At 40.7% G+C, this 17,281-nt stretch overlaps 1 protein-coding gene across 3 annotated transcripts in view; it reads right to left on the reverse strand.

Annotated features, from left to right (window-relative positions):
• Nucleotides 1-16,902, reverse strand: part of LOC131227551 (vacuolar protein sorting-associated protein 54, chloroplastic) — a 143,932-nt gene extending 127,030 nt beyond the window's left edge. For 2 of the 3 annotated variants that reach the window (XM_058223353.1, XM_058223354.1), the window contains exons 1-3: nucleotides 15,800-16,902; nucleotides 8,261-8,323; nucleotides 1,853-1,932 (exon numbers count right to left, since the gene is read on the reverse strand). In XM_058223353.1, the coding sequence (XP_058079336.1) occupies nucleotides 1,853-1,932; nucleotides 8,261-8,323; nucleotides 15,800-16,684 (1,028 nt within the window). In that variant the 5' untranslated portion in view covers nucleotides 16,685-16,902. The remainder of the gene's footprint in view (nucleotides 1-1,852; nucleotides 1,933-8,260; nucleotides 8,324-15,799) is intronic. The other variant, XM_058223352.1, reaches the window with a different exon arrangement.
• Between the last annotated feature and the right edge of the window lie 379 nt (nucleotides 16,903-17,281).

Below are 17,281 nucleotides of genomic sequence, written 5' to 3' on the forward strand. Positions count from 1 at the left end.
AAGTCACAATCCTCGGAGGAGCACTATAAGACCAATGAAAATAAGGAAAAGAATGCGATTAGCCACAATGGGAAGACTCGAGCCGAAAGAGCAGCCCGTAGAACAAGCGCACGGAGAAATAACCGGGGGATGGGCTGTCCAAACCAACGAGTCTTCATCTTGAAGCGAGGGCAGGCTAAGGTTCAACAGATTAGGAAAAGAGAAGTTCATTCAGTTCCTCGTCCGAAAGACTCTGCCGAGAAGGGGGAGACCAAATAATTGAACCACCAATAAAAGAAAAGCAACAATTCACCGTGACGAAATGATTGGGGGCAAGATGGGCCAATCCCGGAAAAGATACTGGAACAGTCTATCTCCACACCAAGTGTCTAACCAAAAACGGATACAAGATAGCCTTCCATATATGAGATGCATGATAAAGCGAAGAGGATTCAATACCCCAACCACCAAGTGGAACATCATATTTGGAAATAACTCTCTCTCTCCATAGCTTACCACCCTTGGAAGCAAACCTCCAATGCCATTTTCCGAGAAGAGTAACATTCACAAGATCCAAACACTTCAAACCAGCCCCTCCCTCCACTAATGACTTGCAAACTTCCTTCCATTTAAGCAAATGAAACTCGGCGGAATCCCCGGTCCTTTTCCAAAAGAAATTCTTCCTCAATTTCTCTAGTCTATCCAAAACTTAGGACACTTGAAAAGAGACATGAAATAAATCAGCATATTGGAGAAGGCCGATTTGATAAGAGTCAGACGGACCCCCAACGAAAGATAGCGATGCTTCCAACTAGATAATTTTCTCTCTATTCTTTCAACAACTCTGTCCCAAAGATGCTTAGCCAGCTTGCCAATGCACAACGGTAACCCAAGATAAGAAGAAGGAAAGGATCCTAGCTTGCTTAGCAAGTATTGACACTACCTTGGAAGAAAGAGCAGGAGTAAAAGTTCGAGCATGGTTGAAGAATAAGAGGCACCTGGGTAGACGTGATTGGAGCCTAAACATGCCACCAAATCCCAATAATGGTACTCTAGTACCAATTTAATGCGATTGAAAGAAAATTTTAAAAGAAGACAAAATGTTAGTCGTACGAAGGAAACGGGAATTGCCTTTTTTTTTTTTTTAGCGGTAACACTACCCAGGATTGAACCCTGGATCACTCACACACACTACACGATCTCCACTTGCTCATCTAACGAGTAAAAGACCCCTGTTGAAAAGTTAGCAACATGTAATCATCTGCACAACCCCCTAATCTATCTTGTAAACTCAACCATTACTCCCACACAGAATACAGCTTTTAATCCTAAACGCTTTTTTAAGAGGCTTTAATCCTAAACATCGATCATTTAAAAATACCAGAAGTACCTTAATATTTCATAATTCCTCATTACATTCATTTTGAGGTTATAACTAAAGCATAAAAGGACTAATCTTGCATAATGCTTAGAACTTGTCCTCAACAATCTGAAAAGAAATGTCCAAATGTCCAAACAAGTTCTTCATATATCAAAGTGGACGTTTGAGAAGCAAATAATGCTTCCTAGAAGTCATTGCTTAGAAGCTTTGGAAAATTGCTGTAAATTTTTATTTTCCTTTTTATGAAACCAAAATGTCCATTTGGCATCCAAACTATGTTGTATTTGAACTTTTCTAGAAGATTGCAATCAATTGTTAATTATTATATTGCAATTTCAATGAATTATATACAATACTACCAATTACCCTTTTTTCCGATTTCCATGAAATTGGCAATCAAACATGAAGATAAAATAACATACTTATCCTCGTTCTTGCGTGGGGTGCTAAATTTTCGAAAGGACAAAAATGTAGAGATCTCTGTAGACATACCTGTTTATGGAATCTATAGACATTGCCAATTCATCCCGAAGATGACGAAAACAATGGAGACCAGTAAGATCATCGCCATCCTGTTAAACAAAAAAAAAAAAAAAAAAAAAGGGATTATAAAAAGATAACAAACTAAACAATAAAGAAAATAGGACTTGGGATGATCAACTATAGTTAGTTATCTTTGAATATTTTTGCATATATGCATTAACAAAGGTGTTGGGAGGAAAGTCAACTCTCTAGCAGCATGAGTTGAAGCCAGAAGGCAAGCCTTGAACCACTTTAACAGCAAACCAAGAATAAAATGCATCTCCAATGTACGTCACCAAGAATAAAATGCATCTCCAATCTACATCACCAAGAATAAAATGCATCTCCAATCTATGTCCCTACGAGTTCTTTAAAAGAAATAAAGGCATGAGATAGTGTTATCTACTATCTAAAACGCCTGTTGTAAAAGAAAGTTTTTTAGTCAAGACACTGGAGTGCATGTTAAAAATGCCCAATCTCAAAACTAAGTAAAATTGGCAATACAGTACCTCATGTTGTGTAGATTCATTTATTCAATTCATTTACTTCTGGTAACCTTTATCGCGAGCATCAATTTTCATTCGTATGAATAGGTTATCCACTTTCAAGAAATTGATAAATGCTTGTTTGATTTAGCAATTCCAAACTTTGGTGAGACAAATTAGAAGTCTCACAGATTTATAGTTTCAATATCTTCGTGTTATCATTTATCTTTGGATCATTAGCAATGCAGTTCCTCAATGAGGCAATAGAGAGCTACAGCGTCTTGCATCGTCTGCGGGGTTAGTGTCTGAATTCACTAAGCTTACAGAGCTTCAAGGTATTTGGGGCAACTCAGTTCCTCAATGAAGATCATCTCTTGGAATGTTAGAGGGGTGGGGTCGAAGGAGAAAAGAAGGCTAATTAAATATTCTTGTGGGTCGCGAAATGCTGACGTTATCTGCTTCCAGGAAACAAAAGTTCATATTTTAATGATAGGATTATGGGTTCGCTTTGGAAGATTGCAGACGCAAAAAGGGTGGTGTTGGATGCCAATGGAAGTGCAGGAGGAATTTTGATAGCATGGAAATCTTCCCAATGGCTGTTGGAGAGTTCTTGGATTGATATCTTCTCGGTCTCGATTATTCTGAAAGATAGATCATCTAATTTTAAGTGCCTCATTTCGTCAGTTTATAGTCCCACTCTTGAGGCCAATTGGACAAATTTCTGGAAGGAGCTAAGTATTAAAAGGCAGAGATTTCCAGGCCCATGCTATTTTGCTGGAGACTTTAACATAGTCAGATATGTAGAAGAAAAATCCCATGGTAGGAAGGTCTCTCTAGCGATGCATACGTTTTCGAGTTGGATAGATGATCAGGAACTTGTTGACCTTCCTCTGCTCAGTTCCAGATTTACTTGGACCAATGGTCGAGTGAATCCTTCCCATTCTAGACTGGACAAATTTTTAGTTTCTTCCAACTGGTTGGAATGGTTCCCTCTTGCCTCTCAGTCAGTCCTCCCGAGAACAACATCAGATCACAGCCCGTGATGCTGTCAACTGAGGAGCATAACTGGGGCCCGAAACCATTTAGATTTGAATCTTCCTGGTTAAATATTGAAGGATTTATTCAATTGGTCTCCAATTGGTGGGGCGGATTTCATGTCGAAGGTTTTGTTGGATATAGGCTGTGCAGCAAGTTCAAAATGCTGAAGGACAAAATTAAGCGGTGGAAACAGGAAGTGCTTTTCAAAAGGGAATCAGAAACGAAATCGATTATGTCGGAGTTGCAAGCGATAGATGTTGGAGCTAAAGATGGTCTCATGTCACCTAAGATCCTATCCAAAAGAATTCAGCTTATTCAGTCTTTGTCACCCAGGGTGCTTGAAAATGAAATTGCCTGGAAACAAAGATCTCGTGCCAAGTGGTTAAAGGAGGGAGATAAAAATACTAAATATTTCCATAGTACAGCCAGTATTCATGCCAGAAGAAAAAAAAAAAACAAAGAATCAGCAGCATAATAGTGAATGACTGCTGTATTGAAGACAGATAAAATAGCGGAGGAGGCAATAGCGTATTTCAACTCCCCGCTTAGGGGAGAACGATGGAATAGGCCTCTACTGGACCACCTTCAGATGGACGGTCTGTCAGTTGAAGACGCCAAAGCACTAGAATCCCCATTTAGTTTGGAAGAAGTGAGGTTGGTTGTGGATTCTTTAGGAGGAGACAAGGCTCCAGGTCCAGATGGATTCCCCATTCGTTTCTATCTTACTTTCTAGGAATTGATCAAAGATAATATTATGGAATTTTTTGAGTTTCATGATAGGGGCAAACTATCAAAAGGCTTGGGGGCCTCCTTTATGGCGCTAATTCTGAAAGTTTCGAGGGCGGCCTCTTTCAAAGACTTCAGACCGATTAGTCTGCTAGGGGGGCCGTATAAAATCTTGGCGAAAGTTATGGCATCTCGTTTGAAGAAGGTTATTGGGAAACTTATTTCTGGAAATCAAAGTGCATTCATCCTGGGGAGGTAGATTATTGATTGTGCTCTTATTGTGAATGAATGTTTGGATTCTAGTCACAAAGATAGATCGAAGACGGTTCTATGTAAGTTGGATATTGAAAAGGCATAAAACCATGTGGACTAGGGCTTTTTGCAGTACATGCTGAGGCGGATGGGTTTTGGCGAGAAATGGAGAGGATGGATTGGAGAGTGTGTAGGGTGGGCCTACTGTTCGATTCTTCTAAACGGACCCCCAAAAGGATTTTTTAAAAGCTCGAGAGGCATTCGTCAGGGCGATCCTTTGTCCCTATTTCTCTTCCTCATAGTGGGGGAGGCCTTTTCCAAAATGCTACAGTCAGGTCAGGAGGCAAGGATTTTAGGTGGCATCAGAGTGAGAGAAATGCCTACTCTGATATCTCATATTCAGTATGCAGATGATACCCTGATCTTCAGTGAAGCAAATTTAGAAAAGGTGGCAAACTTGCGTACTACAATCCGATGTTTCGAGGCCGTTTTAGGTTTAAGGGTTAATATGGCGAAATCTAAGATGCTTGGGGTTAATTTGAAGGAAGAAGAGGTTAGCAAATTTGCGGAATCCTTTAGGTGCTCTTCAGTTACGTTTCCGTCTTCTTTTGTAGGCCTCCCGTTATGCTTAGGATCGCCTCCAAAATCCTTACAGGATAAGGTCATTGATAGGTTCGAAAATTACCTGGCTAGATGGAAATGTAGACATTTATCTTTGGGAGGCCATCTCACTCTTATTAAGGCCACTCTCTCAAATCTGCATCTATATTTTATGTCTTTATTCAATATTCAGATGCCCGGCCTCAATTCTGGCAAGTCTAGAAAGATTAAAACAGGAATTCCTTTGGCATGGCAAGGAAGAGAAGAAGAAGTTCCATCTCGTTCATTGGAATCAGGTGTGCAAGCAGTTCTAACAAGGCGGAGCGGGGATAACAGATCTCAAGAAAATGAATCGGGCTCTCCTAGGGAAGTGGATTTGGAGACTAGGGTCAAAAGGTGAAAGTCTTTGGAATAAGCTTATCAAAGGTAAATATGGCAAGTCAGTTGGGGGTTGGTGGACCAAGGATTCAACTCTCTATAGGGCCTCAACCCTTTGCAAAGGGATTTTATCTATGAAAAATGAGGTTCTTAAAGGTATCGGGTTTGTCCTAGGCAAGGGAGATAATATTTGGTTTTGGGAAGATAGTTGGGTGGGAGATGTGCCCTTGAAAGAAGACTTCCTAAATATTTTCCTCCTCGCCCCTAATCCAGCTATCTCTGTAGCTAGGTGCTTCTCTATCTCTGCCAGGAAGATAAAATGGAACGTGGTTTGCAGAAGAAACCTCCATGATTGGGGGGTTGATGAGTACGTGGGTCTCCTTGATCGGATTTACAGGGGCATGCCAAATCAGCAAAGTTCAGACAGGTTAAGCTGGAGGGCGGAGAAGTCCAGCACGTTCTCAATTAAATCACTATACATTTTGTCGGACCACGAGTTGTCTCCAAAAGACGATCATCCATCTTATCACATATAGACATACTCGGTTCCTCCAAAGTTTGCCTCTTTTGGGTGGTTGGTTGGGAATTAGAAGATTCTCACGGTTGACAATTTGAGAAAAAGGGGGATGTCTATATTTAATGTTTGCCTCTGTTGTATGAAGGATGAAGAATCGATCGATCATTTGCTTCTTTTCTGTCCTTTTATCATTCGGATTTGGTCAGAATTCTTTAGTCGTTTCAATATTAAGTGGTGTCTTCCTAGCTCGGTGAGTCATCTCCTAAAAGCCTGGCATGGGGTTAGATTGGGCAAGCAAAAGACTCGGTTGTGGAGAATGGCCATTATTGAAGTTTGGTGGTCAATTTGGGAAGAAAGAACCATTATTGAAGTTTGGTGGTCAATTTGGGAAGAAAGAAACGGAAGATGCATTAGGGATGTCTCAAACTCTGAAGCAGTTATAGCTAGTAAGGCGAAGCGGTTAATGATAGAATGGGCTATTCATGTAAGGATTGTGATTTTCTTTTTCTTAGCGGATTGTGATTTTCTTTTTCTTAGAGTCTAGTAGAGTCTACTTTCTCAGCGGACTGTCTTCTCTTTTTTTGTATTTCCTTCTCTTTTCATATATATATATATATATATATATATATATATATATTGCGACTTTTCAAAAAAAAAAAAAAAAGCAAATGCCCTTCTAGTTGATGGGTAAATCCTCTAAGATTCCTACTAATATCTTTGTAAAGTCTTTTGTGAATGGTAAAGGGTCAATTTGTTTCTTTTTATCCCAATGTTTCATCATCATTAGCTTTCTTGTATTTTCCTTCTCTTTCTTAATAAAATTCTCTCATTGTAGCTAATAAAAGCATACCCAGGCCCTTACCGACCCTTTCCACCTTCATAAACCCTAGTTGTGCCACCTTAAGAAAACCTAACCACCACCTCTTGTTTCCCTAAGCCGTAGTCATCCAGTATTAGATCTACAATCATCAGCCCCTTTAAACCTTTTCATCTTTTATCCACACACATCTGAAACCCTTAGGCATAATTCTGCTAACCCAAACGATAATCCCAAACCCTAAATCTAAAACCCAAACCACCCACCCCTCTCTCGAGAGAGAGAGAGAGAGAGAGAGAGAGAGAGAGAGAGAGAATAAAAATCCAGCCCGCACTCTCCTTCAAATGAACCATATGACCAACCTTAGGCCTTAAATCCACAAACCAGGCCTTCTTTCCATCCCAAATGCAAACCGTGCATCCTTCCATCTTTTAGACCTTAAGACATTCGAGCCAAATTTTGCCCCATAATAACCTATTCAATCTTTCCATTTCAAGATTGGGTGAGACACATTATTGGTAGCATGTGGAAACGGCTCTATGTTAGAATGGCAGTTTTAAGTATTATCCAATACAAAGGTATCATCTAAGTTGTATTGGGGTTGGTCCGCAATGAAATGAGTCACCAGATCAATACGAGATCGATATGACCAATCCCCCATGTGAGTCACACTCCTAAACTAATCTTTAAATCTATGGTTTAGATCTGTCAATAAGAGATGCATGTCCCAATCTACTTTGTAAGCAATCCATAACTCAGGTATGCAATCAGATCCATTCATCTCCGGAACCTATACTCCAGATCAATTGATCTGCACAACCTATGCTCCAGATCTATTGAACTGTGCAACCTATGCATAGATGACGAATACAAGTGATTTATTACTATTTTGTTCAGGAATAAACCTCTTTTTTTTCTGATGACGACAAGGTGTCCCCACCCCTTGTTAAGGCAAGACTACTCTACGGATGCACGCAATTGCCCACAAACCACGTGCATCAGGTAAAGCACGGGGAGGGGAATCAAACTTGTGTCTGTGGGGAGCAAACCCACGACGCTAGCCATTTGCCCAAACCCCAGGCAGGTGGAATAAACCTCTATTGATCTGCACAACCTATCACTTGAAAAGTATTTTCTACATTTTGGTGTGATGCTCAAATTAGATGACACGTGGCTATCCATATATACATGTACAATCCAAATCAGCAATTATGGTCTTGTTTATTAGTCAACTGGTGTGCTTTTTAAACCATTGCATGTGCCTTGTGTCATGGGCCAATCATGACTGTAAAATGTCGTGCTTTTCATATACATTCTTGAGATTGTGATCAAGGACAGATCATGAGTCTGACAATCCAAAGGTCATGATGACCTGCTTAACTTAGGTTTTTGCCTTTAAAATGAAAAAGTTCAAGGAAAAACAAAACTACTCTTTCTCTATAGCATTGATATCAATAAAATTTGCAACCACCGCATAAAAATATTGAAACAGTAACCTATCAAGAAATGGGATCTTAATAGTCAAAACATGTAAATCTTGGAACAAGTTGGATATTTAATTTTACCAGCAAATGCTGCAAGTCATTGGTGACATCTAGAGCGCCAGCACAATCTGCCGCTGCAACAAGCTGTATGCAAGATAACTAGATCAATAAATGTTCCCATGCACAGATGATAATCAAAAAAATGCAGATCTACAAATGGCAAGTACAAACAGTAATTTGCTCTTCCAAAGAGTCACAAACATTAATTTGAATTATCATAAAACAGTTGGCACTTGGCACCCCCAACAGGAAACTTTGCTAGACCCATCTTGTAGCAACCATCTACACTATAACCTATTTTCAAGATTATCCATGCTTTGGATGCTAATAACAATTATGTATTATTTATCAACATAATTAAGAGTAGCATTTAACTTTCATTCTATCCATCATAGTTCTTTAATGATCATTAGATTAAATGAGCATCAAGCATCTCAGCAGGGGACGAAATGCAAATAAGTCACTTCATAAGCCATCAAAACCCTCATTTGAAAACTCATTAATTCACATCAGTTGCACTAAAAGAGCAATGCAGCAGCCCAATGATGTTAGAGTAACGTAGTCTTTTGATCATTTTCTTTTTTAATATAACATCAAGACTTGAATGCTGTAGCTTACTATGAATGGTCTATTTGGTTGACATGGATTATGAACTTAAATAGTTTTATTTGCCCTTTCCCACAAATCACAGTTGTCCATAATGCATTTGGTTCTTCCCCAAATCTTCATCAACATTCATAACCTCCTAATTTCTTAGACCAGCTCTCCCCCCCTTGATCCCAAGGCTTACAGAATATCAAAATATCTCACACGTGTAGGTGTTTGCTAATTTTAAAAAATTGACCGAAAGTAGTCCAAAAAATTTTTAAAGAAATATACAAATATATATATATAATCAGTTGCATAATATGTAAAATGCACATTCATATGTTCTAATTTGAATAATGCATCATATTCAACCATAACAACAGAGATTCAAAGCAAAAAAGCTATAAATATGTATTTTTGAAAAAATTTCAAAAAATGACCCACGGAGCTTCGATTCAACAAAATCCTTGAAATTACTTGTTTTGATCCTCAAATTCAAGCTAAGAGTGGTTGGAATTTGCAATAGAATAGCTTAGGAAAGAATTTGAAAGAGAAAAGTGCCAAAACGAGAAAAATCGCAACTTAAAAAGACAACCAAAAAAAAAAAAAAAAACTAGCCGTTTATGACCGTTATGACCTGACCGTTACGAGGCAATAACGGCCGTTATGGGGCATAACGGCCGTCACAGCCCTCATAACAGTCGATCTAAGCCAAAAACTGAGGGGTCACCATTTCGACCCCCGTATCGCGTAACGGACTCAATCGTTACCATTACGTATCCGTCATTACAGTAGATAAGTAACCGATTTGGTACACCTTGCTTCTCAAACAATGAGGCACTAAAGTACATTAGCAGGCAGCACAAGCTCAACAGTCATCACACCAAGTGGATATCTTTCTCGCAACAGTACACCTCTGTGAAGCACAAAGCTAAGGTGTTGAACTGAGTTATTGATGCCCTGGGCCGTATCACAGGAAACACTATAGATTAATGTTCCAAGATTCAAGCAATTCAAGAAGTGCATAGAGGATCCTAATTTTGGTCGCGTTGTGCGCAAACTTGAGAGTGGGCCAAATGATGAGTATTGTATGCCATGAAGGGTTTCTCTTCAAGGGGATAATGCCTATGCATTCTAGTGTGTTCTCTTTAAGAGAATCATATAAGAATTGTGATGGACATTTCAATCGCGACAAGACGCTCACCTTGGCGAACAGTAATTTTTATTGGCTACGCATGCGATGAAACATCACCCGATTTGTCAAACAATGCCACATCTGCCAAGTGTCGAATGGGGCAGCTAAAAATGTTGGACTCTATACGCCCCTTCCAATTCCGCACACACCGTGGAAGGATTTTGCATCAACTTCATGTCAGGACTTCCATGTACCCAACTCAAAGCGGATTTCATCATGGTTGTAGTTAATCGCTTCTCGAAGATGGCGCATTTTGTTCCATGTCGTAAGACGGTGGATACCTCACACATTGCGGACCTATTCTCAAGGAGATCGTACGGTTTCATGGGATTCCAAGTAGCACATCTGACCAAGACCCAAAGTCTGCCAACCACTTCTAATGTTGTCTATGGAAAAGATTAGGTAAGAAGCTAAACTTTAGTAGTGCATATCACCCACAAATCGACAGACAAACTGAGGTCGTGAATGGGACCCAGTACTACCCCAACCGGAGTTCACTTTTAACCGCTCCCAAAATCGGACGAGCAGGAAGAGTCCTTTCGAAATTACCTACAAACAGAACCCAAACAGTACACTTGACCTAGTGGCCATCCCATATGTTGGGCGAGTAAATCGCAAAAGCCAAGGGTCATGCTAACCAACTTAAAGCTTTGCATGATGAAGTGAAGAAGAAAATTGAAACCAGCAAAGCAAAGTACAAGACCGCCACTATCACTGAGCCATATTTGAAAAAGGTGATTTTGTGTGGTGGGTCGTACTCACGAAAGATCAGTTTCCTATCAAGGATTATAACAAGCCCAAGGAGAGGGAAACTAAGCCATATGGAATCATTTAGAAAATCAACGTCAAAGCGTATCATTTGCAACTCCCTAGACATATCTGCACAGCAAATGCCTTTAATGTTAAACATCTTGCACTGTAAGTAGGTGACTCATTCTGGCAAAGATGATAGAAGTATAAACTAGGGGTCGAGTTCTCTCCCACCCGAGGATGATGGAATCATCCTTACCATCCAAGACAAGTTAGACCATTTCGATTAGAGAGCAACCAATCAACATGGCTGACCTACAAACAGGAGCCAGCCAACGAACATGATCGACCTACAACCCACATTTCTTTGTTGGATCATCAAAAGGGAATAGTCGAAAAGCTCGGCACTGGAGTACAAGCCATCCGATGGGCCTAAGCATAAGGCAGGACAACATTGAACAAGCTCAAAAGAAGGCCCACCACTTAGAATGATCGCATCATTGGATCACGGAATAACTTCTCACATGCTCGCTGGAAACCCTATTAGAACGCGAAAATGCTTTTTCCACACCCAACAACTGCATTGGAGATCAAGAAGTCTGCACATCAGAAGAGTGAATCCGCCGGGATGCGGAAATACTTTTTCTACGCCCATCTCTCGGGCGTGGAAATAGTTTTTTCCACACCCACGAAACGTGTCTGCCCCGCATGCACTGCCCAAAATTTCCTCTTCTTTACAAGCCAACCCCAACTTGTGGAAGTTCCCAAATAGACTTTACTCCCTATTAAGACTTATCTCTTAGTCTTTTAAGTTGTTTCAAGCTCCTTTCCCTTTGGTTTCTGGGATTAAGCAAGTGTTTTAATTAGTTAAGACTTAAGAGTATAGGTTAAATAAGAGGACATGTGTGATCATTTATAAATAAGCTCCTGTAAAGAGACATAAGCATTGAGTTTGGAATAAAAATTCTTATGTTTTTCATTTCTTAGCTCGTGTGAGTGTGAGAGAGGGTTGAACCCTTGATCTTCCTGTAGGTCTCTTCGTTCGAGCCATCTTCAAGCCCCCAGTATGTCTCCGTTTGGTGTCCTTTGCTAACCGTCATTCTCTTCTACATGTATTGTCAGTTCACACCAATTGGGTTGGCATCAAAAGGTTCTTATGGAGTCTCAATGTTTAAAGCCACGATAGCAGGAATCTTGAAAATAAAAAGGAAATAAAACAAGGTAGATTAGAGAGAGTGGCCTTGAAGAATGTAATTGATTTGGAAAGAGGGAGAGATGCTAAGAGGGAAAAAAGATTGCAAGAACTTCATAGATAAGCACTCATTACAAGGGCTATTATAAGGGGCAATGCTCAACCAAAACACACGCTTTTACTTGTTCAAATAAGGATTGGATGTTCAAAGACTTTTTCCCCTTGGGCCTCCTTTACATCATATTATTCCCCAAGAATGCATGCTCATTTAATAGTCACCTTTGGAGTTGGGATCATATCATATTACATTAAAATCACACAAAACTAAAGCAAAACAACATCTAGCTACTGACAAAGTCAAAATGATTTTTTGAGAAACACACACTAATAGAGTTCCTAAGCAAACACCATTTTCTCATAACACATTATGAAAGCTCCCAAGCTTTTAATCACTTTCCCATGAATCCTTTACCAGCATGCAATGGCATGTATTCTTAACAATTTTCCAAGTGAGAAATCACTTAACTCTTATGAGAGTCTTCAATTTTCCAACCACATGTCATTGCCAACTAACACATAGGGCCTCACCACAAGCTACCTTGGGACCACATGAGATTACATAAGACTCAAACATAACTAGAGAAAATGACTATCCACCCATAAGATCAAAAATAATTTCCAAAAAACACCCACTAATGGAGCTTCAAAGAAAACACCCTTTCTCTATGATAAGTAATCATCATTATCCCATGAATCCTTTCTCATGCATGCTTAGGAAATGCCACGACATTTATTCTTAACAATTTTCCAAGTGCAAAATCACTCCACCCACAATGGAATCTTCAATTTTCCAACTGCACGCCATTGTCAAGTCACAAACATAGGGCCCCATCAAATCTTGCACATGTGGCCCACTTGTAACAAAAGACACATCGCATTGAATAGCTCATTGAACAAACTTGAGATGATGAAACCTAATGAAAAACAGAAGGCTCAAGGCTATCTCAACAAATACACAGAACTGTAGAGATTTTTAATTGAGAATTTTCTTAAAGTTACCTCCTCTCTACTTAAAAAAGGCCTTTAATTGAAATTCTAACAAATAGGAAAGCTCCACAATAGTTTAAACAATCAAATAAAACCCTAAGCCTAATTAATCAATAAGAGACAAACTTAAAACAATCTACCAATTAAAATAAAACCCTAAAACTAAAAGCCAATCAAAATAAAAGAAACAACCAAGAAAAACGTGGAAATTGCTAATTTTGGGAATCTTTCAGCACCATGTGTGGCCCACCAACCCTCCAAATAATTTCCTTCCAACACGTGAGCATAAGGACTGCATAAGCAGACCAAAACTCATCGTGAATGCCTAGGGATTTGACGAGAAAACGTTTTCCAACCAGCTAAGTTGAATCTCCCTAACACAAGTAGCTAGAGGAGGAAGTTTCTTTGCCAATTTGGAATATCTGCACAGTTTGTCCAAATCCTATGATCTCGTGGAGAAATTTGTTCCACTAGATAAGTCAAACTAAACACAATCTCAGGCAGCATTCAGGACAAATTTTCTTCATCATTGATAGCCAAAGGACTCATGACTAAATGCTTCAAAGACTCGTGTTTTCAATGCATTGCATGGGGGATCATCATCATTGATTGTGTTGACTTTAGACCAAGCTGAGGACAAAGATTATTGATGGTTCACATATGGATCTACATCTTCAACCTGAGAAGACATTGAAGAACCATTCTAAGCTGTTCCGACAATCTAGATTGCTACATGTTTTCTCCTCACTTGGGCTCATCAAAGTTGTAACAAAGATAGACAAGAGGAGTCCCCTGACCGAACACACCTTGAGGCTAAATCTCGGCCCCAGCAAACCCCACATCAAACTTGTGGGCACCACATACCAATTATCTGTCCAAATCATGATCAACAACTTCCAGCCTGCTTTTAGAGCACCAAAAGAAATCAAGATGAAATGAAATTGGTCCCCAATACCGGTTAAGTCAAATACGGATGACTCAGTGAACGCTTGAGTTAGCTTTCCAAGCCCAAGAACACGTAATTCTGATGTTGTTTGAGTCAGATACAGATGATTTAGTGTGCGCTTGTCAGCAGACAATGGGCAGCGGACCAAGTTCCTCCACTAAATAAATTGAACCAGACACATAGTCCTAATCTCCCAATTTAGCTGGGATAATTCCTCCACCAGCCACTTGCCCCCAAAATGATTTTAACATATCTCTTCATAACGTGTTTTCTCTCCGACCCCAACAGTGCAAGGAATCAGCCTAATAAAGGCCCCTCGCGCTTTAGAAGAAACCAGTTGGTGACCCATTCACCAAAATTGACAACAATACTGAAGAGATGCATTCATTAACCCAACCCATCCACTTCTTATAAAAAGCCATTCTCCTAAGAGCAGGTAAGAAAATCCCAACGGAAATGGTTGCATATCTTCTCCATGTCAATCTTGCACATAAATCCCACTTCACCCTTCTAGATCTAGAATCAATAAGCTCATTAGCAACCAAGATACCATCCAACATCTGCCCGATGTTGTTGAATGGCATAAGCGATCACGTGTAACCCAAGGGGAGTGCGAGCTTATGCAATGGCACAACTCCCAAAACTTGTGTTTTTAATTAAAAAAATTAGAAAAATCAAGGAAACAAATTATTTAAAAAAAAATCTGTAAAAATACTATAAGTGTAGGGAATTTTTTATGGTTTTAATAACAATTTCCTTATAATTTTGCTATATTTATTACATCTATTAGACTATTAGATTATAACAGCTTAACAAATCAGCTAACAAGTACTAAAATGAATGCATATACTCAAAAATGTGTGTGTGAGGGAGAGAGAGTAACAGACTAAAAGAGTTAAAGAGCTTGTGAAAGTATTAGAGTGAGTGAGAGTAAAAGAGTAACAAAGTAAGGAAAATGGAGGTGGGAGTACCTATTTATCAACAAAAAGGGAGAGAGAAGAAAGCAAGAAAAAAAAATTGTCCATTGCATATTGATTATGCAATGGCATAATCACATAAAGTCCATTGCATACTGAGTATGCGATGGCATAATCACATAATCATGGCTTATGCGATCACACATGACAACACTGCATCTGCCTCTAATTAACGAAAGCGCCTTAAAATAGGGATGGGATAGATCCTAATGCCTCTTGCAACCTGACCAAAGGACAGTCAGCAAAAGTTTTGCACATGGCTCCCACAAAATTGTCATTTCAATCGCTTCCTTGACCATTGTATACATTCATTAGATACAAGCACGAAGCCTTCAGTAGTATAATTCGTGAATCCTGAAACTTATAATAGTAAATTAAAACTCCCCAACAGATGGAGATTTCAAAGGAAAATGAAAGATTCTAAACCCTAATGGCAAGTTATCTTCGCGATGTCAAGAAACATGCCAATGAAAGAACCACCCCCACCCTCTGGTGGGTACATTCACAGTCATGACAAGAGAAATGAAGCTTGTGCTACATTCCTTTACTCTGCATCAAGTTCTATCAATGCTTGGGCCAAATTAGCATCATTTGGGTACAGGTTATCAATCTGTGCTGGTGTTGACCACCTTCATTATTCCATACTGTTGCCAATGTGGATGGCAATGTTACAGTCATCATTCCAATGGACAATCTCATCCATCCAATCAGTGGCAATTGTATGCATCCAAATGCCATGACACACGCTTGAAAAGCTTGACATTATGGTGATGCATCCAGAAATGTGGAGTGGTGAATAAGATGCAGAAGGAAACAAAGGTGGACAAAATGACAAGAAGCTGGCAAGAGGAAGTGAAGGGAGTACCAGCTTCAGCGCCGAAAGTGCTTGGTTGACATATAATATGAGCCTCAGTTTCTGCTGAAGGGCCAATAGATTGCTCCTCGTCGCATTCAGATCCTGAATCTGGCGGGCCAACTCCACCAGGTCCGCATCCAGGAGCGTCATAGTCTCCTTCAGGTCCCGGATCCGAACGCAGGTGTCAACAATCTCGACATTCAAATCCTGGAGGTGCCCCTGTGCTTCGAAGAAAGAGTCCGACCGGAGTGAGATCTCCTTCACCAAGTGCAGCTCTACAACGTCCAGGTAATGGGAGAGCTTCTCCTGCAAGGCCGCGTTCTCCTCGGGGGCAGATGCGAATGGGCATGCGACCCGGAACGTGGCCCCATCTTCCAAGGCGAAGTCCTCCTTGAAATAAAGAGACGGGACTTCCCTGAGACAAGCGACAAGGGCTTCGCCCTGTCCCTTGATCTCCATGTCACTCCTGCTCTCTTCGCTGCAATGGTGCTGTATGTCCTCAAATCGGCCGTAGGATTCCAAGATCGAAGCGAGGTACGGCTGGAAATCCAAGCGGGACACGTCGGGAGATAGAGGCTTGGTGACGTTCAAAGGAGCGAATTCTGCGGAACTGGCGGTGGCAGAGGACCACCAGCTGGACCAGGAGGCATCGGAGCCATAGACGCCAGATTTACCGACATGGGGGTTGTTGAGGATCGAGGCTAGGCTCTGGTTGATGCCTAAAGAGTGAGTGTGTAGGTAGGACGGAGAATCGATGTTGGAGGAAGTTCTCATGGAAGAGGAGGAACTGATGCGAGATGGGAAGGAGTTGATCTTGGATGGGGAAATCTGCACCGTGGGGTCCATAAACGAGGGCCTTCCTGGTTGGGAAGGCAGAGCGTCGTCACCATCCATTTCTTTGGTGACGATCTGAGAAGAGGATGAAGGGGTTTTACGTCATTACTGATCGAATGGAGAGACCGGGTTGAAGACGGAGAGAGAGAGAGAGAGAGAGAGAGAGAGAGAGAGACTGGCAAGTTCAAAAAGGGAAAGCGGAGGCGCGGATCGAATGGAGCTCGGGTTGAGGTCGGACGGAAGAGGAGAGACAGTGGCAAGTTGAAAGGAGGGGGGCGTCAGGTCGGGAAATGGATTGCGTGGTGTGTCACACATCACCTACGTCGGTGGTGTGTTGACGTCACCAAGTTTGTGGGCCCGCCATGATGCATGTGTCATATCCAAACCGTCCGTCCATATGGTGAGAACGTTTTAACGATTTATACCAAAAATGAGACTAATCCAAAACTCAAGTGGACGCGGATTTCCTGCGAAAGCCTTTCGCAGGGAGTTTCTGCGCAAGTATGCTGGGTGGGGCCCACTGCAATGTATGGTAGAAATTCATTCCATCCATCGGTTTTGAGAACTCATTTTAAGACGTGGGATCAAAAATTAGGTGGATACAAAACTCAAGTGGGTCACACCAGAGGGAAAATTGGGGAAAGAAATTCCCACCGT

Source organism: Magnolia sinica, chromosome 15 (genome assembly GCF_029962835.1).
Source record: "Magnolia sinica isolate HGM2019 chromosome 15, MsV1, whole genome shotgun sequence".
NCBI classification, from domain to species: domain Eukaryota; kingdom Viridiplantae; phylum Streptophyta; class Magnoliopsida; order Magnoliales; family Magnoliaceae; genus Magnolia; species Magnolia sinica.